Source organism: Lycium ferocissimum, chromosome 3, assembly GCF_029784015.1.
Source record: "Lycium ferocissimum isolate CSIRO_LF1 chromosome 3, AGI_CSIRO_Lferr_CH_V1, whole genome shotgun sequence".
Lineage (NCBI taxonomy): Eukaryota > Viridiplantae > Streptophyta > Magnoliopsida > Solanales > Solanaceae > Lycium > Lycium ferocissimum.
Window position 1 is genome coordinate 69,802,427 of NC_081344.1, and position 25,088 is coordinate 69,827,514.

Genomic DNA, 25,088 nt, shown 5'->3' on the forward strand with positions numbered 1-25,088 from the left:
ATTTTGAAATGGAGGGAATAATGATAAAAAATACGTTCAAAAATGTTAGATAAAACTTTACTCCCTCCGTCCCATAGTAAGTGTCATCTTAACTAATTTTTTTGTCCCATAATAAGTGTCACCTTAGGAAACCAAGATATAACTTGACTAGTTTTTTTCAATTCTACCCTTAGACAATAAAGTAACATCTAAATGATGATTGGAAAAGCCACATAGTAACTTGGTATTGTTGGATTTCTAATGTCAAAAGGTTTACTTCTTGTGCATGTTCTAATTATGGTAAAGTAGTTTATTTTTGTTATATATGGATAATTTGATAAACTTTACATTGTATTATTAGTTTCTTAATATGCGTATTTTTTGCTGATACTTATTATGGGACGGAGTGAGTAATTCTGTTCATCTCTGCAAATCCTCAGGTACCGAGGTATATAACTGTCCAAAGTTAGCTGCATGCACTGCTGTTCATAAATGGCTACAAATCCACAGATACCAAGATATATATTCCTATGACTGCTATTTATGATCATTTTAGTGGACAGTGGGACCAATAAACTTCCAACAAAATTCAAAAGTTAAACTTCAAATGACCAAAGGAGCACGCTGCTTCCCTATTTAAGGCCACTTCTTATCTTCTTTTTCCTTGAAAATATATATGTTCTGGGGTTGTTTCTGTAGGCATAACTGTTTGTTATTTGGGAAAAGTGTGTTCTTTGAGTGATCAGTTTCTTGATTGAGAATTCAAGAACATATATTGGTCCATATCGTGGGTCTATTTGTTATAAAAGGCGAACTTTCTGGGGTGAAAAGAGTCTGTTTACCTTCAATATTTTCAGAATATATCATGGTGATTTTTCAACTAAAGGTTTGATATTTTTGAGCTTTAGAAATTTGACGTTTTTTCATTGTGGGGGTTGTGTAAAATGTGGTTGTTTTTTGGTAAAATTCAGGTAAAGATTATTTGTACAGAGTGTTATGGAAGTTTTGCGCAGGTCCATTAGTGGATGTTCCAAAAAATGGAGAAAGAGTTTATTATTTCCCACAAGGTCACATGGAACAAGTAAGTTTTTCTTCTTTATTTTTTTTTTTTAAAAAAAAAAAATCTTGGGGTTTTCTTCTGACTTGGTTATGTTTACTATTTTATGGGGATTGTAAGAATTGTAGTTATCTTTTATTTTTTTCTCACCTCTTCTTTTTTCCTGTTTTGATAGTTGTTAGCAGCAAGTCATGTGCATATGAGGCCTAATGATCCATCATTCAATCTTAAACCAAAGATCCTTTGTCGTGTTACTAACATTGAGCTCCTGGTAATTTCTTTTTCATGCTAGTACTTTTTGATATTTCTGTTTAGCTTTAGTTTTATTGTATTTCTTTATTAGTTTTATTGTATTTCTTTATTAGTGTATTTACCCTTCTTTTTATAACCGTAATTCACTGTATTTACCCTTCTTTTTGTAACCGTAATTCACTGGGGTACCTACTACTATCAGTATAGATATCCGTTATACATGCTAGATAATTTTGTCCACCAAAACTTAAACAAATGAGAAGAAATTATCGAATGTTTTTGCTTTCGATGGGATTTGAAATTGCGACGGGTCCTTTTTGAATAATTCATTTGAAACCACACACCCTTAGGTGTGACTTATTTACTTATAATTTTTTCATGTTTATTACTTAGTAATTCATCCACATTTTGTAATGCAAAAGATTTAAACCCCTTTCGCCATAGACTTTGGCTCAAAGATTTGAAATATTATTTTGAGATTATTTTAAATTAGTGTTTGTTTATCATAGTTGACTCATTATTTCAATTTTAAATTTGAAATATAGAATTTGAAGTTTGAAAATTTGTGTTTTTACAACTGTATACATATCAATAAATTGTTGTCAAATAAAAGTAGTTTCTGGTAGAAGTTTTATGGAAATCCGATTAACGTATGTCGCCATTAGGATGGCTAGTAGATCATTATCAACTTCAAGGTGTACACAAGCAAAAACAATTAGTAGAGATTTTCTGTTAGAGATACTTAATAATTAATGACATAAAAATATTAAATTGATTATATAAATTATAATTGCACATACACCCTTTAATACCAAAAAAAAAAAAAGTATATGTACCTTTTGTGTGATTCAAACATACGAGTCTTTTCATCTGTGAATTTGACCAAAAAAAAATATTAGTTGAATCATTATTCGTATTATGAAATATAACACAACAATAAGTCAACATCAACGTCTTAGGTGCGAGCATGTAACACTGATGAACTCTGGGGTTTGAATATAAGCAGTCATTAGTTTTGAAGGTGAAGCAGTGAACCTTTGTCGAAAGTTGTGCCATATAATACTAAATTCTAAAAAGTACTCAAAGGAAAAATAATTATAAAATTATGATAGACAAAACTAACATAAAAGTAGTAGTGTACCTTTGTTTGCAAGAAAATGCTGAACGTATACCAAGTAGTGAATATTTTGAGGGAAGAAGCATATAATGTTGTGGTGAAAGACCAAAGTTCATGCTAGTGACTCGAGTATTTTATAGTTTCACTTGCTGGTGATAAACTTAGCTAATATTTATAACCAAAGGATCAAATGCCTTCTTAAAAGGAACGAGGGAGAGAAACACCGAACCAAAAGTTCATTCCTTCTGTAATTTTATTCAGACTAAAATATAAATGATTAAAATTGAAATCAAAATCAAAATACAAACATTGGAGTATATATTCTTTTTCTGGAAAAATGCTGAATACATTAATACTCTGAGACATAGCTATCCTTTTGTGTTGGCTACAATTATACCGTTTTTGACAAATTGACAATCTTGCTGTTATGCTCTGTTAGGAATGTGGAAAATTAGTGAACACAGGAGCTTATCGCAAAAGACTTCATGGAATCGAGTTTTTTTGCATTTTAATTTTTTTAGGTAATGTTTATCTAAAATAAAAATGAACTCTAGACATAAAGCAGGATATGTTGTATACAAAGTAGTGAATAAAAGTTTCGCTTGTCAAAGCATGAAGCGAGATATGATAAGAACAGAGAAGACAAAAGAATCAAAAAATAATAAATAAATAAATAAATTAAAAAAAACCACAACCTGATGGAAATTAAAAGACGCAGAAAGTGGGGAAACGGACAAGCTCATATTCACAATAAAAGCTTGCTGATGTGGGTTGTTTTTAATGCAAAAAAAAAAAAAACTGAAAAGGGACTTTTACTTTTGGGTCAAGGACAATGGTATATATCAACTTTTAAAAAATATTATGGTAAAATAACTTTTCACTCTTTGATTTTCCACTTTGATAATAATATGATGATATGATTATATGATAAGCACTAATTCAACTTTTAGATATCCATTTTCAAGTTCAAACCTCAAATACGTTTTTTTGTTTTTTTATGTCAAATTGCAACCAACTCCTGTCGGAACGTCTGCTTGATGAGTGGCTTTTCGCCAAAAAAACTATTGTAGGTTGACCAAGATACTGATGAGGTCTATGCTAAGATCACTTTGACACCTGAAGCGCCAGATGTAAGAAGTTATGAAGAACCTCTTTTCTTTCTTGAAAATATTATGTTGTAGCTAAGTTGTTGGACTCTCCAAAAATGCTGCCGCAACCGCATCGGATCCTCACAAAATGCACTACTTTTGAAAGATTCGACACAACCAGTCGACATATTTGAAGAGTTAGCGCAACATAGTGTTGTAGTATTCACTTGCTTTTATACATTTTGGTGATTGACTTAGCTGTAGTTTATCTGTTCATCTAATTTAGCAAGCCGAGCTGACTAGTCAAGATTCAAGCCTTCTTGAGTCTCCGAGGCCTAAAGTTCATTCCTTCCGCAAGGTTTTGACTGACTCTGATACGAGTATTCGTCCTGAACTTTCTCTTTTCTGGAAACATGCTGAAGAATGTTTTCCTCCATTGGTAATATTAGCTTATCCCTTTCGTATCGGCTATAGCCTATGCCCTTTTTGACAAATTGATGCATTAGTTATCTTGCTGTTATGCTTTGTTAGGATATGAACCAGGAGACGCCAACACAGGAACTCATCGCAAAAGACCTTCATGGAATTGAGTGGCACTTTAAACATATAGTTAAAGGTAATTCTTCTGTTTCATAGTTGTCAAAGGCGGTGCGCTTAAGCCCTGACGCGAGGCGAAAAAACATGTTGAGCGCTTCACCTCGCTTTATGGGCGCGTCAGTGCCGTCATCAAAGCTCTAAGACATACTTTTCCTTGCCAATGAGCGTAATACTGAAGATGCGACACTAAACAATTGACTTTTCACTTTATTGTAAGTTTTTTCAGTTTCTTTGTCCACAGATTTTTGTTCATGCTTATGAATATTAATCTTGGACTACATAGACAGATTTGTATTTTTTTTCTCTCCATTTGCGCTTAAAGCCCCAAAAGACCTTAGAGCTTTTTTGCGCTTTTCACTTTTGATAACACTGTTCTGTTTGCAGTGATAATAGAAGATGTGTGTTTCTTTTTTCAGTTTGTGTCAGCCTGCAATGAGAAAACAGCAATGAAAGCTTTACCATTTTTAATTATAATAGCTAAAAACTCACTCTTGGTTGCTTTAATTAACAGGTCAATGTTGGATGCATTTCCTAACTACAGGGTGGAGTACCTTTGTTGGTTCCAAGAGATTAGTTGCCGGGGATTCTTTTGTATTCTTGAGGTATCAATCTCTGATCCTGGTTTCGTGTATGGTTATGATATCCGATTGTGTAAATTTTCAAGACTATTGCGTGACATATATAATAGCACGTGTGTGTGTGTGGGGGGGGGACAAAAATATAGGGAAAGGCAAGGGGGTTCAATTGAAACCGGCCCCTTCGGCTGAAAATTACACTATATATACAAGATATAAAAAAAAAAAAAAAAAAATCTTGGTGTGTATATATAGCAGATGAATCTCTGTGGCTTCTTCATGTGTTTAATTCTTCATAGTTTGAACTCTCTTAGCGAATATCTTGGCTCCGCCATTGTGCTTTTGAAGTGTAATGATTTATCTTACACTATCAGTGTCTTTTAACTTGTTATAGGCAGGTTAATTATCTTTTAACTTAGTTACTATTAATGTTTATCGAAAAAATTTACTTCTAATAATGTAATTACCAAATAACAAATGATCTGATAGTGTAATTATATTTTTACACCGTCAATGAACTTAAAACACACTTATTATAACTGTATTGTGTGGGTATTTGCCTGAAGGGGTGAGAATGGAGAACTATGAGTTGGGGTTAGGCGGGGTTCTCTCCCGCGGGTCCCAGTGCCATTATCGCTGGAATCATGTGCGAATGAGCACCGAGGGATCCTAGCTGCAACATCTAATTCTGTTACAACCCAAGCTGTGTTAGTTGTTTACTACAAACCGTGGTTGAGGTTTGTCATTTACATCTGTTTCAATTACTTCATGCCAGAGAGAGAACATACAAAGTCATTCATATATTCTTCCAATTTTCAGCCTTCACAAAACCTTCAGAAGCAATCAGTTCATCATAGGCCTTAACAAATACTTAGAGGCTGAAAAACATGAATATTCGGTTGGCATGCGAATTAAGATGCATCGGTTTGAAGGGGAAGAGAATCCCGAGAGAAGGTAGTGAGATATCAAATTTATAGAAGTCTTCATATTGTTTGTTAATTTGGCAACTGTTAGAGCTGACTTGTATTGGATTCTTGAGCTATTCCTTGATGATTTTTTCAGATCTACTGGCACTATATTCAGGATTTCAGATTCTTCATCGTATTGGAAAGATTCACCATGGCGATCATTGATGGTTTGAATTAGTTGATATCTTTGTTGAATATTCATAATCAGCAATATTGTTTTTTTCTCTTTCAGTTGGTAATCACATTTTCCTCTGTTTGTTTCAGGTTCAATGGGATGAGCCTGCATCCAAGTTAAGGATCGACAGAGTTTCTCCTTGGGAAATTGAACCTTTTTATCCCCTTGTCCAGCAAATAACAACGAAGAACAAAAGGCATCGACCAAATGGTGAAACCAAAATTTCAGGTGGAGATGAAATTTTTCAAGATTATGGAGTTTTTGTTTTGTTGATTGTTGATATTCAGAGAGTGTCTAGTATAAAGGAAGTCATTTGCTTAAAAATTAAGTTAAACTTTGCATGCTTTACAAACTGATAAATGCACATTAACGTCTTATGTTGAAGGCCTTAGTCAAAGCAAGCATATTTGTTCCACAAGAAGTCGCACCAAGGTATCAAAGAAAACTTCCCTAGTCAATTGCATTTTTACAAATTTGTTATTGCCTTGTAAGATATTATCGAAACTCTAAACATTTTTTGTGTCTTAAAATATAAGGTTCAAATGGAAGGGGTAGATGTGTGTCGAGCAGTAGATTTAACCGCACTGAAAGGATATGATGAGCTTATAAAGGAACTTGAGAAGATGTTCAAAATCCAAATACAAAATAAATGGAAAATCGTGTTTACAGATGATGAAGGGGATATGATGCTTCTGGGTGATCATCCATGGATGTAAGTTTCTTCTTCCCTTTAGCAATTCGAGACTGAATAAAAGAACTCTTGCTACTTCCCATATCTTAATATGTGACTCAAATACTTTATTTGCAGAGAGTTTTGCAACATGGTGAGGAGGATTTTCATTCGTTCTAGTCAAGATATGTAAAGTTCAAGAACGTTCGGTTGTTATCTTTTTGGGTGATGAAAGATATTATTGTAAATTAACAAACAACATTAAAACATACAGATGGACCAATAGTTCTTGCGTAGCAGAATTATAAGGTCGATGATGGTTAGGCTTGGAGGCTGCTCCTTAGACATATATCCGGAGTAGAATGGGGTGAAGGACCTTCTCGTGAAGTAAGGAGCGAGAAAACAATTTTTTGATCATTTTGGTTATATGACAGTTCCTCCTGTATTTGCTACGGAAGCTTTAATAGACTAATAGTTCTTGTGTAGTGGAGTATTAAGGTCATTGATACATAGCTATCGGGAGCAGAACAGGGTGACAGACCTACGCAACTTTTTGATCATTTTGTTTATATGTAAGTTCCTCTTGTGTTTGCTATGGAAGCTATAATAGCAGACAGTATTACTTTTGCTATACAATTATCGGATAGTCCCCCAAGTGGATGTTTGCTAATTTGAATCATTATGTCATCTCTTTGACTTCATTATCCAAATATGCACAAAAAAGGAAGATGTTAGACATACTGCAATGGTAGATACTTCCCTTTTGTTCTTTTATGTTAGGCTGTGGGAATGAGTAACAATTGTGCCAGCACATATGTATATACCTACAGACTCTGACGTGATCTTTTTATTTTGTATAGCTAAGTTTTCGAAAGCTTATATCCTCTTCATTTCATAGTTTTGATAAGTCCAAATGTTATTTGTATCAATGGGTCAGATATTTGCACAAGGATGAGTTATTTATCCTTCTTGTTTAACAGCGGGGTTTGGATAAAAATCCAACCCTTTGCAACACATTCCTAGCTATATGGACAAGCAGGGGTCTGGCTTCAACCCCCACCACTTTGGTGGTCCTTAAATAAAATAAAAAAGCACCAATTGTGCCATTGAGTCAGGGATGGCAACGGGGTGAGACGGGTGTGGGTGCTTATCACGAGTTTGAATCCTACCGCAAACAGAAACCTTGTGTAGAGGTAGAGGAATGAGTCTGTTATCCATCAATTCTCAAACCGTGCATAGGCTTGACCCTTTGTTTCATTCAAGGAACATATTTTACTCCCTCCGTTTCAATTTTTGTGAACCCATTTTCATATTTGAAAACAATTTATCTTCATGCAATGATATATAGTCATACAAAATATGTGCCTCATTTTACACCACAAGTTCAAAAGTTTTCTCTTATTTCTTAATTTTCATGCCCAGTCAAATAAGTTTATATAAATTGAAATAGGGGGAGTACTAAATAACATCTGTAAATTTTTACTTGCACCATGGTTAAGTGATATAAGTTTACGTGCAAATACATGTTATGCATCTATTGATTTGGTGTAAACACCGAATATAAGAAACTTGGTATAGAGAACTATGAAACTCTAACAATCAGATCCATCTCCAACATTTGATAATTAGTTGACTATTACCATAACAATAAGTTAATACAACAATTTCAGCAATACAAGGTTAAAACAAACGTCTATCTACCACTAAAAAACTGTTTAGCTTAGGTAACCTTTACCCTAAATATTCTCACACAATGATCAGCTCCGCAGGAGGCAAGCTGCACGGTCTCAGAATCTTCGCTCTTCTGGGGATTTCTCCAAGATAGTCGTTGAACAGTGGACACGTGACATAGAAATGGATCGAATTTAACAGCAAGAGAAGCATTTTGGACTGATAAATGCCCATTTAAATTCCATAGTTCAATCAGGCCATTTTCCATTCCCACAGCAAGAAGCCCGCGATTGCCATGGCTGTCTAGACCTAACCAAGACAGGGCAGTGACACTGCTTTTGAAAGTCGGAAGTGTCAAGAGTAGCTTCACCGAGGTTTCATTTTCCACGGCCCATACTTTGACAGTTTTGTCCCTTGAACCGGTAGCAAATTCATGGCCAAATGGGTTCCAAGAACATGCCCATATTATTCTTTTATGTGCTTCTTGCTTAGCTACAAGCTGGTAATTGATCTCATCAGTTCCTGTATAACACAAAGACGAGTTTGAGCACATGACAAAATAACAACTAGAACAAAAAGTTTCATCATGAGCAAATGAGAAAAGTTTATGTTTGACGGTAGGTTCAAAATAGTCCCTTAAGTATGCACTTAACAGGTTTGGTCATTTAAGTTTGCCAAAAAGATAACACTTTTACTCCCTGTCAACATATACCGAACTCTGTCCATTAGACATGACGAGAACTATTGGAGAAAAAAAAAATTAGGGGGAACTCACATTTAGACGGACAAATTTTGTAGGTTATGTTATTTTTGATTTATTTCTAGAGTCTAGTCTTGCTCACGATGCATAAAACTTAAAGGCAAAGCCGATAAGTAACAAACCTTTATGATCAATTCGAAAAACAGAGAAGTGGCGATCTCTTGAAACAGCCAACAGATACTGGTTATCATGAGAGAACTCCATTTGGGTCACTGTTAAACTGTGAGACTGCAAACGGCCAACCGACTTCCACGTACCAACTTGCCATAGCCATATTTCAGCAACCGGTGCTGATTGAGCCTGCAGGATTGTATATCCACTGCATAATTAGTATTCACAATTAATTAAAAAAAAATTACATCATTAGAAGTTGAAAGGAGTATCTAGAAGAATATTGTGAATGCCATCACGTGTCGCTATATTTCAAAAAGGTCTCCAACAACGTAAAGAAGTTTTTTGAGGTAGTGAGCCTCACCACTAAGTTATACAATATGAGCAGATTGGTGTTTGATTTCTCATAAGAGTAAGAACGCCGCAGGATCAAACCCAGCTACTCCTTAACTAGCCCCCACATCAATAAAATAGAGGCGGCTTCTAATGGTCAAGATATTGAAGAAAATTAACACCATATATGGATAGGCGTATTCTATTTTTTTATTTTATCGAACCATATTAAGAGGCTGTTTGGCTAAGCTTATAAGCTAGTCAAGCTGGCTTATAAGCACTATTTAGATAAGCTTAAGTGCTTATAAGCCAAACTCAGCCAAAAGCCATAAGTTAGTCACCCTCAACTTAAAGTTGTTCAGCTTATAAGCACTTTTTAGTTTGACAAAATTATTTACTGTTTTATCCTTAATAATTTTTTTTAATTCTCAAATTTCTTTTTCCAAAACAAAGTTCCTACTTCTCCTCCCTTCCATATTAGTCATTCATCCTTCTCCATACAAAGATACTTTTTAAATTAAGGGTATTTTAGTCATTTTACTAAAAAAGTTGTTTATCAACACTTTTTTACCAAACACATCAACTGGTTATTATTAGTTTCAGCACTTTTACCAAACAAGTAACTGCTTACTAATTAAACTAATTTCAGCACTTAAAAATGCTTATCAACACATAATACTTATCAGCTATTTATAATCATCTAACACCAAACGCGCTTTAAGAACAGAAACTGGAAACCAACTTTATCAGGGCACTTAGCAAAAGTATAACCAAGTTGACTGCTATATAATGGGATATTCAAGTAAGCATATGACAAGGAAAAACCATGTGTCGACGTTAACATCCAAAAGAAGGGAAACAAGGGAAAGGACGCTAAACCTTGCAGGAAGAAGCTACAAGCTTTCCATGGTGATCACAACATAGAGAAAAAAGCTCATTCCCATGACCATAGAGTTTGTGTGTCTCAGGCCATAGAGTATGCCATGCCAATTGCTCTTCAATAGGTGGCTCTGTCAAGACAACTGGAACTGCTTCCGGAACAGTTTCTAGTGTATCAAAACCTTCCGTATTGCTTCTGTCTGTTGGTGTCGATGATGCTGCAAAAGAGTGTATGAGATTTTAAAACATACAAGAGTCTTCAAAGGAAACATTCAGGATAATCTCTATTTGTATCAGAACACTGTGCATGAGATTATCACAGCTCTTTAAGCAAACTTAGAAAAAGACTCAGTAACACATCAAATTAAGCCTAATTCAACATGTGGTTAAGAGAGACAATGACAAAAACTGTCCCTTATCTTAGGTAGTAGGTTCAAAATAGTCCCTTAAGTATCAACTGATTTGCCAAAATTGTACAGATTTGGTCTTCATAAAATATTTACCAAACTCTGCTTGTTAAGTTTAACTGGAACTTTGGAAGAAAATTATTAACCAAAAACACCAGAAATTTCCGTTAAATTTCCAGAAACCACAACATAAAAACTACACCAGACACAAAAAGTAGACCAAAAATAATAGAAATTGCACCTCAAAAAGTTGCACCAGACTCTTAAAATAGACCACAATAACATAAACTACAAAATTTGTACCTAAACAAATGTGAGTTCCCGTTAAATATTTTTCATTTTCATAGTCCCAGTAAAATTTAACAATCAAAGTTCGGTAAATATTTGATGGAGACCAAAGGTGCTCAATTTTAGCAAAACTTAAAGGACCAAAATTGCTCAAAGATAAGGGACCATTTTTGTCATTTTCTCTGGTTAAGAGGTCTTTACAGTTAATTTTGACAGGTCAACAACTCAGTTATATATCACCCCATAACATCAAAGTGATGATGGAAAAATAAATGAATATCTTATGTGTTATTATGCAAAAATGATATCACACAGTAGACTGGAAAACTCACCCTGAACATATATAGGTTTCTGCGATAGACCTAAAGCAGACATATTTGCCCCTAATATCTGCACATCAGCTTGAATGTCAGCAGAAAAACTAGAGTCGTCTGACGTAACATGGCTCAATGTCTTCAGAAAGGATAGAGGAGATTCAAAAACTCTGGCAACTTTCTCGTCTGCCCCGCAGACAAAACGATGGTTTCCTTTTCCTTTGATTACTGTGACACAATTTATGTCATGACCATGAACTTGAGGGCGAGCTATTTCATGCCAAGATTCTTCATTCTCTAAGCTTGTATTATTAAGCCAAGGAGCAAATACTCTAGTTGTCTGCCAAAAAAATGAAGATTGAGCTCAGAAGTTTGATAATGTATTCAGCAGAAGAGAAAGTAAACATCAAGAGATAAAATTCATGGGTACTTGACCATTATAATCCCAGTTCAAGACTAAGCATGTAAAATATTTCCAAAAGATACACTTGTGACACATAATTAAAGTTTAAGAAGCAAATCAGGAACTTTTGCAAAGCGGGGTAATATTTCCTACCTGAACTCCTTCCAAAATCTATACATCACTGACTCATATAAGTCAAACATGAGCTTAAATCAGTTTGAGGAAATATTACTTGCAGTAATATTCTTTCTTATTAACAAGGTGTTTATTAGGCAGGAAAATCAGAAATGTCACCAATTTGACAATTAGCTTAATTCAACGTATACCATTCCAAAAAAGACTCCGAAAATCTTGAATTTCTAAGTGCAAAAAGATTACCTGATCATGACTGACAGACATCATATATTCCCCACATCTAGCCCAGGCAATGTCTGACACTGCAGCAAAGTGTCCAGATGGAACTTTTTGTGGCTTCCAATCATCAAAATCAACACCAACATTTTTCCAAAGGTGAAAAGATCCACCATATCCATGAGCTAAAATAGAATCTGCATTTGGACTCCAGTGCCCACCATAAAATCCCAAAGCACAGTGACTTAATTCCCCAACGGTAACTACATTCATCCAGATACCAGTTGTCTTTTCAGGTTGCCAGATCATCATTGTCTTATCCATTGATGCAGATAAAATGCTTTGAGGTTGAAAACACTCAGTCGATGGGGGCTGCCATTCCACTGAGTATACCCAATCTTCGTGTCCAATGAGGAGAGATTCCATAGAGATCTGATAAGAGGACGAGCCAGCTACAAGTACAGGACCTTTAATGTAAGAAGCCAAGCTTGTTTGTTGCTTCTTGTTATTAGCTGAAGAGTCTTGTAAGGTCATCTTCCATATGCGTATGCCTTTGTCTTGAGATGAACTTACAAGTAGAAGACTAGTTTCACCATTCACGTACACAGGCAATGAGAGATCTAAACTCCTAATCCAGTCTGTGTGAGCCTTTAACTCACAAGCACGAGCAAACTAGGACATAAAAACAGAAACATAGGTTTATTATTAGCAAAGGAGATGGTTAAGTAAGCAAATGAACAAGAAATATGAATTGCTGTTTCATACTTTTCCATTTCTCTCACCACAATATAGATGAATTTTGCTGTCCAATCCTCCCATGGCCAGAACCAGCTGCTTGCTATTCCCTGGGAGCTCTGCTAGTGAAAGAGCAACCATAGGTTTCTGACCAACAAACAGAGAATCCGAGCATGACAATTTGCAATCACCTACAAAAGCCAGAACAAACATAAAGGTAATATTAGCACTAGGGGTGGCAAAATTATCCCATGAGAACATGACCCGCCAAACGAGCTCAAGTTTGGGCGAGTCAGCCCAAATTGACCCATAGAAACCTTATCAAAATATTTTAAAAAATACAATTTTCATTGGATATGTTATACATAGCCATAATAAAGAAAGAAATAGTTTTATTAGGTACTTAAAAAGTTATAAACAATCAAATAAATTAAAACTTGGTAAGAATTGGGCGGGTTGGGTTATGACCCGCTTTTTAGCCATGTCAGCACAACCTATTTCAACCCAAGTAACTTTTGGGCAGGTCAATTACCCCATCTTGACCCGCCCAAATTCAGCCCAATCCGCCCATTTTACACCCCTACTGATCATCATGTAACAACTTTTTTTATTGATAGGTCGATCATCATGTAACGACTAAAGCTAGACTGTGAAGCAAATAAACTATGTCCTCACCTCCACGAGTAGATGGAAGTACTATTTCCCATACATTCACAGTGCCATCAGAGGATGCAGATGCAAAAACAGCTTCTTCCTGAGACACCATGATCGCTGTGATGCAGGTAACACCTTTTTTGTGGGCTTGTGGCACTTGTAAGACATATCTCCACTATCGGGCAGCAAAGAAAATAATAAAGAGTCAAACATGAATACTGGCTGTAATTGAAGAATAATCTAGTGTTGTTTCTTTAAATTCTCAAGCAAAGACTGCAACCAAATGCCTTCTTACCTACTTAGAGAACAGAGATGCTAATAAATTGTGCTTTTAAGACAAGAAAATATGAAGGACTTCAAGGCAAATACATCTTTTTAAAGGAGAATAATAAAAAAATCAGAAAACAAAGTGTAGATATTATAACTGACTATTCTAGAGTCTTGTGAATATGTTTCAAGGAAATTCATTTCTTCATCATTTTGTTTCCTTCACCACTACTTTAGAGATAGTAAAACAACTCAAATGGTCATATACCAGCTTACCATCTTGAACTGTCTTTTCATCTTCACCCCTCCCATTCCCTGAAAATGAAACGTCTTTTTTGGTATGACGGAAAACATTTTCCAGAAAATATTTTTCAATTTTCCCATGTTTGGTTGGTCAAATGTTTTGGAAAATATTTTCTCTAGGAAAAGAAGTTCCTTAAAAATTAGGAAAATGACTTCCTTGATTGTGTCCTCCCCACCATTCAACACACTCTACCCCCGATCCCCACCCCCATAGCCCCCATGCCCCTACCCCTACCCCCGCCTCCAACTCCCATAGTATTTGCCTAGATTATACACAAATGCTTTTGGGACAATATTTCTGCTTACCCAAACACAAGAAAATAAGTACGAAAACCACTTATTTTCCAGGAAAACATTTTCCTTCATACCAAACACACCCTCAGTTTATCATTCTTTTCCTATTGGGGGTTGAGGGGACCAGTGTAGGGTAACAAGAGAATATTGGAACACGCAAAGGACTACCTTGGCATCCACAAGAGAATACTCCCATAGAATTATTACACCTTCTGCATCTCCAGAAAGCAAAAAATGTTGTTCCATATGCTTAGCTGCAATAGACAAAGCTTTATTCAATAATTGATAGAAGCTGCAGGGACAGACCTTACTCCTTAGGAGCATTTGTTTATAGAAGCAAGGAAATAAAAACTTCTCTAGAAAAGTAAATATTTGGGCGGGTTCTCATATTCATTAATACAAGAGAAACAAAAAGACATAACAACCACAGATTCTCCCTCACCAACAAAAAGGAAAAAGAAAAAGAACGTTTTATAAATTGCTCATTGTTTCTACATTTAGCAAACTATTTACATTTAGCTTAAATTTCCAGTCATTACAAACATGTATAATATTACATATTTAGCAACTTGAGTGAAAAGGTGATGAGTGAAGCAGGTAATTTGTATGTTATCGAACAACTACATTACGCAAAAGTTATGAGCAAGTAAAAGATCTAACATAATATTAGTAAATTAGGCTTCCGTAGGTCCTTCCCCTGATTTTCAGCTGAAGTATTGTACTATGAACAGCTAATGATACTGGTCCTCCACAACCACTTGTATAAGTAAGACTAGTAAATAAGTTAGAAGTGACCTAGACGGCGTTTGGCTAAGCTTATAAGCTGTTTAAACTGGCTTATAAACCCATTTTGGCTTAACTACGCATTTAGTAAATACCTTAAACCCTAAACCCTAAATGCTTATAAGACAAAAGCAGCCAAAATCCATAAGTTGGTCGTTCCGAACTTATGATTTTCGGCTTATTTACTACTGTTTTATCCTTGATATTTTTTCTAATTCTCAAAATACCTTTTCCAGAAAAAAAAAAAAAAAAAAAAAAAAAAAACGAACTTCCTCGTTCCATATCTGTGTTCATCCTTTTCCCTAAAGAATTTATCAAAAAAACAGCTTATCAACATTTTTTTGCCAAACACATCAATTGCTTATTATCAGTTTAAGCACTTTTATCCAAACACATAACTAATTAGTTAACGGAACCATTATTTTATACCACTTTTAGCAGCAAAAATTATACTTACTTCTATCACCTAACTCTCAAATTGTGCAACCTAACTAACTAATGTAGGAACAACTGTATCAAGGTGTCAAACATAAGCACACAAATATCTAAGGTTTAAAAAAAAAAAAAAAAAAAAAAAAAAAAAAAAAAGAGGCAGTACCTTTGAATGCAAACTTGCTATTGGGAAGCCAAAGTGTACAATTCACAGAAGCTTTATGACCAGGTAGTGTAGTCAATATTTGAGCAGTCTGATAAAGAAAAATTAAGAACATAAATTTCAAAAAAGAATTACATCTTAATACATTGAGAGCCCATTAAACTTGTCATTAAATTTCATTTACATATACGAACTATGGTTTGTTCCAATTGAGCAACTAAACACATGATAAAGTGTTCCAATTAGACACTTTTAATTCAACTTTTCAAAAAAAAATTACATGCCATCTCTAGTGCGCATTTAATAGATAAGTTAAGCACTTACCCCCTGTTTGGATGGTTGTTTCCCGTGGTTCATTAATGTATGGTTTTCTATGAAACCATGTTTGTATCCATTGTTCATAAAATTATGTTGTATGGTGTTGTAAACCCGTTGTAATTCTGTGGTTATATAACCATGAAAAAGTTCAATTTTTGTAACCATGGATTTGGTGATTTTTGCATGGTTACGTATTTCATTTCTCCATTATACCCCACCCCCTCTTCCACCCACCCCCACCCTACCACCCACCACCCCCCCTTCAACCACCACCCATATAGACAACCACTTCACCCCCACCCTACCACCCACTTCCCCCACCCTCATCTCACAACCACCCACCTCACACCACCCACCCCCTCCCCCACCATCTACTTATTTTTTAAAGTTCCTATTTTATCCTTTACGTGAGTTTATTAATATATATAAACAAATTTCTAATTAAGAGTTAACGGTATTTTAGTAAACTTACACGTTATTATACAGTACCATACAATCAAACCAAACAATAAAAATGTTATTAAACCACAACGAAAGATACAGTCTATCCAAACATTGTGTTCATTAATACAGTACAATACAATACAATACCATACCATACCATACTGTACATTAATGAACCACGGGAAACAACCATCCAAACAGAGTGTTAAAATATGTCACCTTATTTAATTATACGCATTAGCCTCAATAACCTGTAAAACCTCAAGATTTGTTCCAATTGAGACCGATGTGTATAATTAAGAAGATTGACATATTCTATGTCTTTAACTTTAACTAGGCATAATACATAAACATGCCCTCAAACTTGGTCTCAACTGGTAAGTATGCCCTCCAACTTTGGTTGTGCACAAGTAGGCACCTCAACTTGTACAAAGTTGAACAAGTAAACACAAATACTGACGTGGCAATGACATGGCACATAAATATTGGAGGTGCCATGTCAGCGCCACGTCAGCATTCGTGTTTACTTATTCAACTTTATACAAGTTGAGGTCCTACTAGCTACTAGCACACACCTAAAGTTGGAGGGCACGCTTTTGGTTGAGACCCAGTTTGAGGGCCTATTTATGTATTATGCCACTTTAACTACACAATAAACGTTTGAATGGATCAGTTTTATTACGTGTTCAAGAGCTCAATTGGAAAAAAAAACAGTAATTTACTGACAAGTTTTAAGGAGTTAATTGAGCAAGTGAAAAAAAAAAAAAAAAAAAAAAAAAAAGGGAAAACCTTTGGGTCGAAAATGGCAACGGCATTTTGGGAACCGAAAGAGAGTAAAGCAGAAGCACCCCAAGAAACGTTATTAACAACTCTGTTACAGCCTGCTCCTATAAACACTCTCTCTACTTCCATATTTTCAGTCGACGGAGACGGCGCTGTGACGGCGGCGGAGGAATTGCTGCCGTTAACGGAGCAGAGAAGGAGCTTTTACTTAGTTGCAATTCAGTAGAGCTTAGGAATCTTATTTTCAAAGCCCAAAATAGGCCCAAAACTTAGATTCGCACGAATGGACCCAATGTTGGGGTGGCATTTTTGCGCGGATTTCGTTCATTTTGGGGTGGTCTTTAATTTTTGTCCTTCAAATTGGTAGCCTCTAAGTTATACTTCGCATAGTATTTTTAAGGCAGAAATTTACAAATTCGGTGCATGTAAATTTAAAAACTTTAAATTTTGTCTGAAGGAAAAAAATTAAAGACAATCTATTTTTTTGAGGGCAAAATATTAAAGACCACCCCTTATTTAATTTGATTAAGGAGAGCCTTGCAAATTGCCCATGTTGGGATGGCCTTTAATTTTTGTCCGTCGACACTTTAACTAACAAAATGGTCGAAAATATTTTCTGGTATCGAAAAAAAAACAAAAAAAAGAAATTTAGATCTATGGCCTAATTTCGCAAAGTAAGATTTCATAGAAGCTATACATATTCGGATAAAGTTACGTAAAAACTATGTCTTGTCCGACATAAGTTCTGTACAGATGAAGTTATACAGAACTATGCCAGATAAGACATAGTTTCTATGTAACTATGCCTGAATAGGCGTACTTTCTATGAAAAATTTGTCTTGGGAATTTTTTTTTTTTTTTTTTTTTTTACTCTGCTGAGATCGAACCCAAAATTTCTGATTTTGTAGACCATCGAATAAGGATACTTTGGCCCACAAAGTTTTATTAAATGAAAAGTAGAGACAAAAATTAAAGACCAGCGATTTGAGGGACAAAAATTAAAGACCAGTCCATATGAAGGACAATTTGCGCAATTTTTTGGTATGTAAGCCCAATTTTTTTATGGACCCAATGGCTTTTGAATGGCTTATATTCGGAAACGTCCCGTTCTTACATCACCATTTTAAATTTGGGAATGACCGAATAATACTACTTAAGACTCTATATTACAAAACATAAGGATATTTTTCCTTATTTATAAAATATATACCAATAAAATTATAAAATATACCAAATCTGGAAAACTTAAAAGCCCACCCTTCACCCTTTTTTCCTTATCTCTGTTTCGTACATAAAAGATCCGCCCTATCCTTCCTTTCCCCTTCACCCCGTTCTCTGTTTCCTCCAAGAACCCACCGCCCCATCCTTCGCTTCCCGCTCTCCCTGTTCTCTCTTTTTGGTAAAGTATGGATTGACGACTTCGAAAAGGAGAATCTCAATTGTGATCTATTAATAGTAACCCCAAATTCCGACTTCTTTTTTGGCAGCATATTTGAAGAACACAAATTTGGAAAAACACCATTCACCATTTTTGACAAAACCTTTTGATTTGGTTGATGACCCTTCATTGGATTCGGTTATTTCTTGGGGTAGCAATGAGAAAGCTATGTAGCTTGAGACCAATTGAAGTTTTCAAGATTGATTCTTCCCAAGAATTTCAAGCACTCCAGATTTGTTCGATAGCTAATACATATGTGGGTATCACTTTAGCACAAAACCAAAAATAAAAAAATAAAACTGGCTAATGTGTTAATCATTAGTTCTCCAACTAGTGAGAAGCGGCAAAACAGGGAAAATTTGTGCAAATTTTAAGCCCTACGCGAGATTTGAAGCATGTTTTTTTTTTCTCGAAATTTCAAAGCGAGATTCAAATTTGAGTTAAAGTTGATAACTGTACGCCTAGTTTGTATGAAAATTGTATATTAAGTTTTCTATTTTGTTGTTGTTGCGGTAAGTTATAATTAAATTTGTATTAATATTGTATGAAAGTTGTATACAAGATTATTATATTTGTTTTAAATTCTCAAAAAGCTAACATGAACTGCATACAATTTACGCAGTTATATACATATTTCATACCGTTTTTATACAGTTTTCACATACGAAAAATGTGAGAATCCTAAGCCTTGAGCTAGATATACATATTTCATACAGTTTTTTTTTTTTAGCTAAATTTTAAGCCTTGAGCTAGATATACACTTTTCATACGCAAAATTTTAAGTGAAAATTGTAAGCCTTGAGCGAATATTTTCGTATATGTTTTGTAAAAAATCTATCGTTATGTTTTATAAATAGAAAAGTATGATCATATTTTTGTAAATGTATGCTATTCTTATGTATATATATGTCATTAGTAAATTTGGCCGCGCTTCGCGCGGTTATTTAAAAAACAAATTGACAAACGAAGTTTTCTCTAATATTTAACATTAACTGTTAAAAAATTAAACATGATCCAATAAAAAGAAGAAAAGAAAAACACCCAAAAGCACGAAATAACGCTTTCCATTTGTAACCATGAGACCATGAAGAAGAATGAACATGCTCAGCAAAGATTAACCAATTTATATCCAGTAAGCCTTCGGCATAAAGCTTTAGGGAGAGATTCTTGTCAGCCTGATGAAAATCCTTTTCAGATAGCATTGTCAAATGAGTAACATTTTTTTGCTAGTTTTGCCATGATAGGTGAAGAGTCTTCCGCTTAAATCTTCTATACAATAACTAAACTGCATTTATTTCTACAATAATTAAAACATCTATTCTTGCAAATAAAAAATAAGGAGAATTGGCGTGAATTAAAATCCTGGGGATACAAAAAACTTACACCAATTTTAAAGCAAATTAAATACAAACTATAGGTTTTAAGCAACCAATTGAAAATTTTGAACCTTGGTTAGTAGGCAGACTTCAAAATTTGAGCATTGACTCGCCACAATAAAAGATTCACTACAAAACCAATTTAAAAAGGTATCATAAAGAGAAAAAAATGAAAAAGTAACGGGAAGAAAAAAAGTACAACAAACACATCCTCCTTAGTAGTCTAGGACCTTAATCGTAAGAAAATAGATGACAAAAGAAATACATAATCAGTGCATAATCTCTTGACTTTTGTCGACACCTCCTCTCGCAAACCGATCAACATTCAAGAGCCTTCTTCATCGAGCCAAATAAAAGCATGAATCTAATTGCAGTGATGATATAAGGCATTACTACTTCAAATATGGAATGAAAAGGATAACATTGGATGGATCTCATGAAACAAAAAAGTATGAATTTATATGGATAAAAAATGGAGGAATACCATAAGGTATCTTAAACTTTTGCTTTTGGGGGTTATAAATATGAAAAGCATGGGCGTTATTAATAGCATTAAGAGTAGAAATTAAATAGTAATTGAATACGAGTTGTGAAAGTGAAAATTTTAAAGCAAATGAATGAGAGAAAAAATAAAAGAAAAAAATTAACTACAAATGATATTTAAGTGCTATAAATTAACTACAAATGATATTTAAGTGCTATACCTACGTGGGGTTTAAGAAAAACGTTACTTTATCAGGCTTTCTTTTTCTTTGTTATTCCATTGTGCTAAATAAATGGGTTAGGAGAATTAAATGAGGGATTTTTGAATTTTTCAGAATAATTAAGAGGAAAAAAATAGAGAAAAATCCAAAAAAAGGAGAAAAAAGATAAATAGGATCTACACACAGGTTTAATTGTTTATACCACAAAAGTACTTTATATTATATATAGATTCTTCCTATTTTTCTTTTGCTTAGGACGTGTCCAACGAACACGCCATTCCTTATATGTCTTTAATTACTTAATATATTAGACTTATTTAAAGGTGGCAATCAATCAATCCATTTGTAGTAATCTGCCAAATTTAAACGGATTTAGTTATGGTCCATCTGTTGGCTTGACCAACAAATGAAATTCAAAATGATCCATCAAACTATCTTAGCCAAAATGGGTCAAATTAATGTAATCTACAAGTCAAACTTCACCCAAACTCAAATATATAAAATCAAATTTGGAGACATGTTAACTTGGAAGAACTTACATTAACTTTCACAATTTATTTAAAGCAAAATGAAAAAGGATTAAAGTTTGGTCATATTAAATGAATTGGATCATGATCTATCTATTGATTTGACCTATTTTGGCCTCGCTTATTTGCCATCTCTAAAAAAAAAAATACTGGGCAGGAATTGTATCGAGTGTTTGGACATTTTATTTGGGCATACATCCGAAACAATAACATCATAAATTACAATATGTAATACTTTTACAAGTGAGAACCATGAAATATCCCAAAAGTAGCCAGCGAAAAGTGATGATTTGTAAATTACTTAAGTTCTATATTTTGGTTAACGAGTAGGGTTTAATCGAGTGGTGGATTAAAAATAATTTAAATGGTGATCAGATTTAATTAGGAAAAAAGGCGTCACGTAGTAATTTTATGTGGAGATATCAAGATTTAACAGAGTAGGGTAAATATAGCTTTTTTAAAGAGTATTAGGATAAATATATAAAAAAAAATTATAACTAAGGTGAAATATACTCCCTCCATCCCAATGTAAGTGTCTTACCTTTGTTTTTTAACTCTTCGTTGTTTGACTTTATTTTATTTAGTAAGTTAAACAACAAATTTAGTATCACAAGATTTAAAGATATCTCTCCCGTCATTAAAGTTTTCAAATATACTCCTGTTTTAATGGAAAACCCCAACATAACCCGATTTCATTTTTAAACCCGACCCAACTAAATGAGAATGTGTTTCCCGCTCCTGCGCCTAGTGGTTCCAGATTTAGTATTTGGGTTGGGTTTAAAAATGAAATCCGGTTATGTTGAAGATTTTCGTTAAGACAACGAAAATTTTAATGACGGGAGGATTATTTTTTATTCAAATTTATAATGGAGTATATTTTTAAACTTTTTTTCAAAGTGGAGGGGCATTTTTGACCCTTTTCCCAATTAAAAATAATCACTTTTGAAAAAAATAAACTCGGCCGGCCTGGAATGTTTGTGTACGAAACAATTTGCATACAAAATTAGGGCACGCCCACTTCCATATCCACTGAACTGAAGTATTTCCAGAAAGAAAGATGAGTAAAATTTCTCTCAATGGTATTATTCCCTTTAATATCTCTTTTCTTGCTACTTTACATTCTGGTTTGGAAATTACAGTAAGAGCTTATTATTCAAGTCATAGTAGTACATCCATTTCGGGTAAACTTTTGGTAAATAGTAGTAATTTTGAGAATGTCAAGTGTTTAGATGATGCTGTTACTCTCTTCCATCAAATGGTTAGAATGAAGCCTCTTCCTCCTGTTGTCGACTTCTCTAAATTATTTAAGACTATTCTAAATATGAAGCATTACTCTGTTGTTGTTTCTCTTTTTCAAGAAATGCAGAAATTGGGTATCCCAATTAACGGATACGTTTTGAGTACCGTGGTTAATAGTTATTGCCTGATGCATCGTGCTGATTGTGGGTTTTCGATGTTACCCATTTACTTGAAGAATGGCATTCCGTTTAATGTTGTCACCTTTACCATACTAATAAGGGGATTATTTGCTGAAAATAAGGTCAAAGATGCAGTTGAACTGTTTAAAAAAGTGGTGAAAGAGAAGATTTGTGAGCCTAACCAAGTCATGTATGGAACCGTCATGAATGGGCTCAGCAAAAGGGGCCAGAGTCAAAAAACTTTAAGTTTGCTCCGGTTAATGGAACAGGGGAACACTAAGCCTAACATGTATAACTACAACATTGTTGTAGATGCCCTCTGCAAAGATGGAAACTTAGATATTGCTATCAACCTTTTGAACGAGATGAAGCTGAAAGGCATTCGTCCAGACATAGTCACATATAGTTCACTGATTGATGGTTTGTGTAAGCTTGGTCGGTGGGAAAAGGTTAAGACTTTGTTCTCTGAGATGGTGAACCTTAATATTTATCCAAATGCGCACATTTTCAGCATAGTGATAGATGGACTATGCAAAGAAGGAAAAGTTGAAGATGCCGAGGAAGTAATGAAACACATGATCGAAAAAGGTGTGGAGCCTAATATAATCACCTACAGTGCGATAATGGATGGATATTGTTTGTGCCGTCAACTGGATAGAGCGAGGAGGGTTTTTGATTCCATGATAGATAAGAATATTGAACCTAACATTATTAGCTATAATATACTTATAAATGGATACTGTAAGGAAAAGAAAGTGGCCAAGGCCATGCAATTGTTTCATGAAATTTCTAAAAAAAGATCAAAGCCTGATATTATTACCTACAATACTATTTTGCAAGGTTTGTTTGAAGTTGGAAGAATTGGCGATGCAAAACAAATTTATGATGAGATGCTATCTGCGGGGCCCGTACCTGATATATACACTCATGGCATTTTGCTCAATGGTTATTTTAAGTACGGACTTGTTGAAGAAGCTATGTCACTCTTTCATAAGTTGGAAAGAAAGAGAGAAAATACTGATATTATATTTTACAATATCATCATTAATGGATTGTGCAAAAATGGTAAACTCAACAAAGCTCGTGCTATCTTTGAGACGCTTTCTTTAATTTGAGTGCTTCCGGATGCAAGAACATATAATACGATGATAACTGGATTTTGTCTACGAGGGTTGTTAGATGAAGGTAAAGATACGCTTAGAAAAATGGAGGACAACGGTTGTATGCCAAATAATGTTACTTACAATGTTTTTGTGAGAGGATATCTAAGGTGCAACAAATTTAGTGAGATGGCAACTTTTATGAAGGAAATGGTTGGAAGGGGCTTCTCGTTTGATGCAACTACAACTAAGTTATTGATAAACGTTATTAGGGAGAAACCTTCTGTCCTTGACATGATGCCACAGCTTCATTCGATAAATAAGAAGTGAATATTTCTTTCGCTTGGTTTATTCGGCTACGCTGTGGGTGTGATACAATTTCCTTTTTATCCCTGCAAAAGAAATGGCATGCAATGCAATTGCAGAAGTTGATGCCAATTAGAAAGCTGCCTGAGCTTACCAGGGAGGCTTATTGAGGAGGTACATCAATTTTGATATTTTAAGGTTTTTTCCAGTCTTTCTTTTTCTTAGAAATCAAATGTTTATGCACTCTTAATATGAGAAAAAATGATTTTGACTATGATTTTTTGAAAAAAAAAGGAATAATAGTGAGTTTCCTTATGTGTATACATTATAAGTCTAGTTCTAGTATTATCATTTTCAGTGCTATTTAGTTGTCTTCAGGAACATCAAAATATTCATGTTTCTGAGTAAAACCTCCCAAAGAGAAAAAAAAAAAAAATATCTACTATATTATCTTTTGCCGATTTCACCAGCGTTAACTATTTATAATTGTCTTTTTCATAGGTGTTTCATTTTTCTACTTTTTCTTTCTTTTAATGATTTTCGCATTATTTAGTGTTTGTTAATTTATCTGCAGGTTGCTGCAGGGCAAGTTGATAGTACTGGAATGCTTGCACTGAGTTAAGTTCAGAAATTTTTTGAAAAGGTTTTAAGAGTCACTAGTACTGTTGTTGTAGTATCTTAACGGCTGCATTTGTGACTTGCTTTTCTTAAACTCTTTTCTTCCATGCAGGTGTCTCTAGCATCAGACTCAATGTGCAACTACATGTCTAGAGATGTTACAGCAAGCTTTGGTTACGATTACATCCTTCTGCAGGTAGCCTTTTGTTGTAATTTTTCCCCCTAAATCTAACTTGATTTCAGCAGGACAGTGTTGGTCTTGGCACTTTAACTCCTGTGCATTTCCAGCAGTTTTACAGTTTCTAACCTGGTGATCTGATCTTGTGAACTGAACTATTTGCTGCAACTGTGTATAGTCTAGTGAAAAATGAAAGCTCCAAATATAATGCCTCCATATCTTTTTCAAAATGATTGCATGCAGATTCCAATA

General features: G+C 34.5%; 3 protein-coding genes across 3 annotated transcripts; 2 read left to right on the plus strand and 1 right to left on the minus strand.

The window, feature by feature from the left end:
* The first annotated feature begins 240 nt into the window (after positions 1-240).
* Positions 241-7,078, plus strand: LOC132049050 (auxin response factor 9-like). The gene is given in 14 exon segments (XM_059439718.1): positions 241-250; positions 951-1,060; positions 1,212-1,307; positions 3,476-3,535; positions 3,780-3,932; positions 4,025-4,109; positions 4,602-4,692; positions 5,232-5,402; positions 5,503-5,619; positions 5,728-5,800; positions 5,898-6,036; positions 6,194-6,240; positions 6,345-6,520; positions 6,617-7,078. Coding segments are annotated over 14 exon segments (1,383 nt in total). The 3' UTR covers positions 6,672-7,078.
* Positions 7,079-8,039: 961 nt separating this feature from the next.
* Positions 8,040-17,447, minus strand: LOC132050601 (elongator complex protein 2). The gene is made up of 10 exons (XM_059441958.1): positions 17,178-17,447; positions 15,630-15,717; positions 14,417-14,502; positions 13,406-13,559; positions 12,761-12,921; positions 12,023-12,667; positions 11,260-11,581; positions 10,233-10,450; positions 9,032-9,209; positions 8,040-8,671 (listed from the first exon to the last, which is right to left on the minus strand). The coding sequence occupies exons 1-10, from the start codon at positions 17,298-17,300 to the stop codon at positions 8,199-8,201; spliced, it is 2,448 nt and encodes an 815-aa protein (XP_059297941.1). The 5' UTR covers positions 17,301-17,447; the 3' UTR covers positions 8,040-8,198.
* Positions 17,448-22,240: 4,793 nt separating this feature from the next.
* On the plus strand, positions 22,241-24,235 carry LOC132051232 (pentatricopeptide repeat-containing protein At1g62670, mitochondrial-like). The gene has a single exon (XM_059442481.1). It carries the CDS (start codon positions 22,274-22,276, stop codon positions 23,747-23,749), a length of 1,476 nt encoding a protein of 491 aa, XP_059298464.1. The 5' UTR covers positions 22,241-22,273; the 3' UTR covers positions 23,750-24,235.
* Positions 24,236-25,088: the final 853 nt, after the last annotated feature.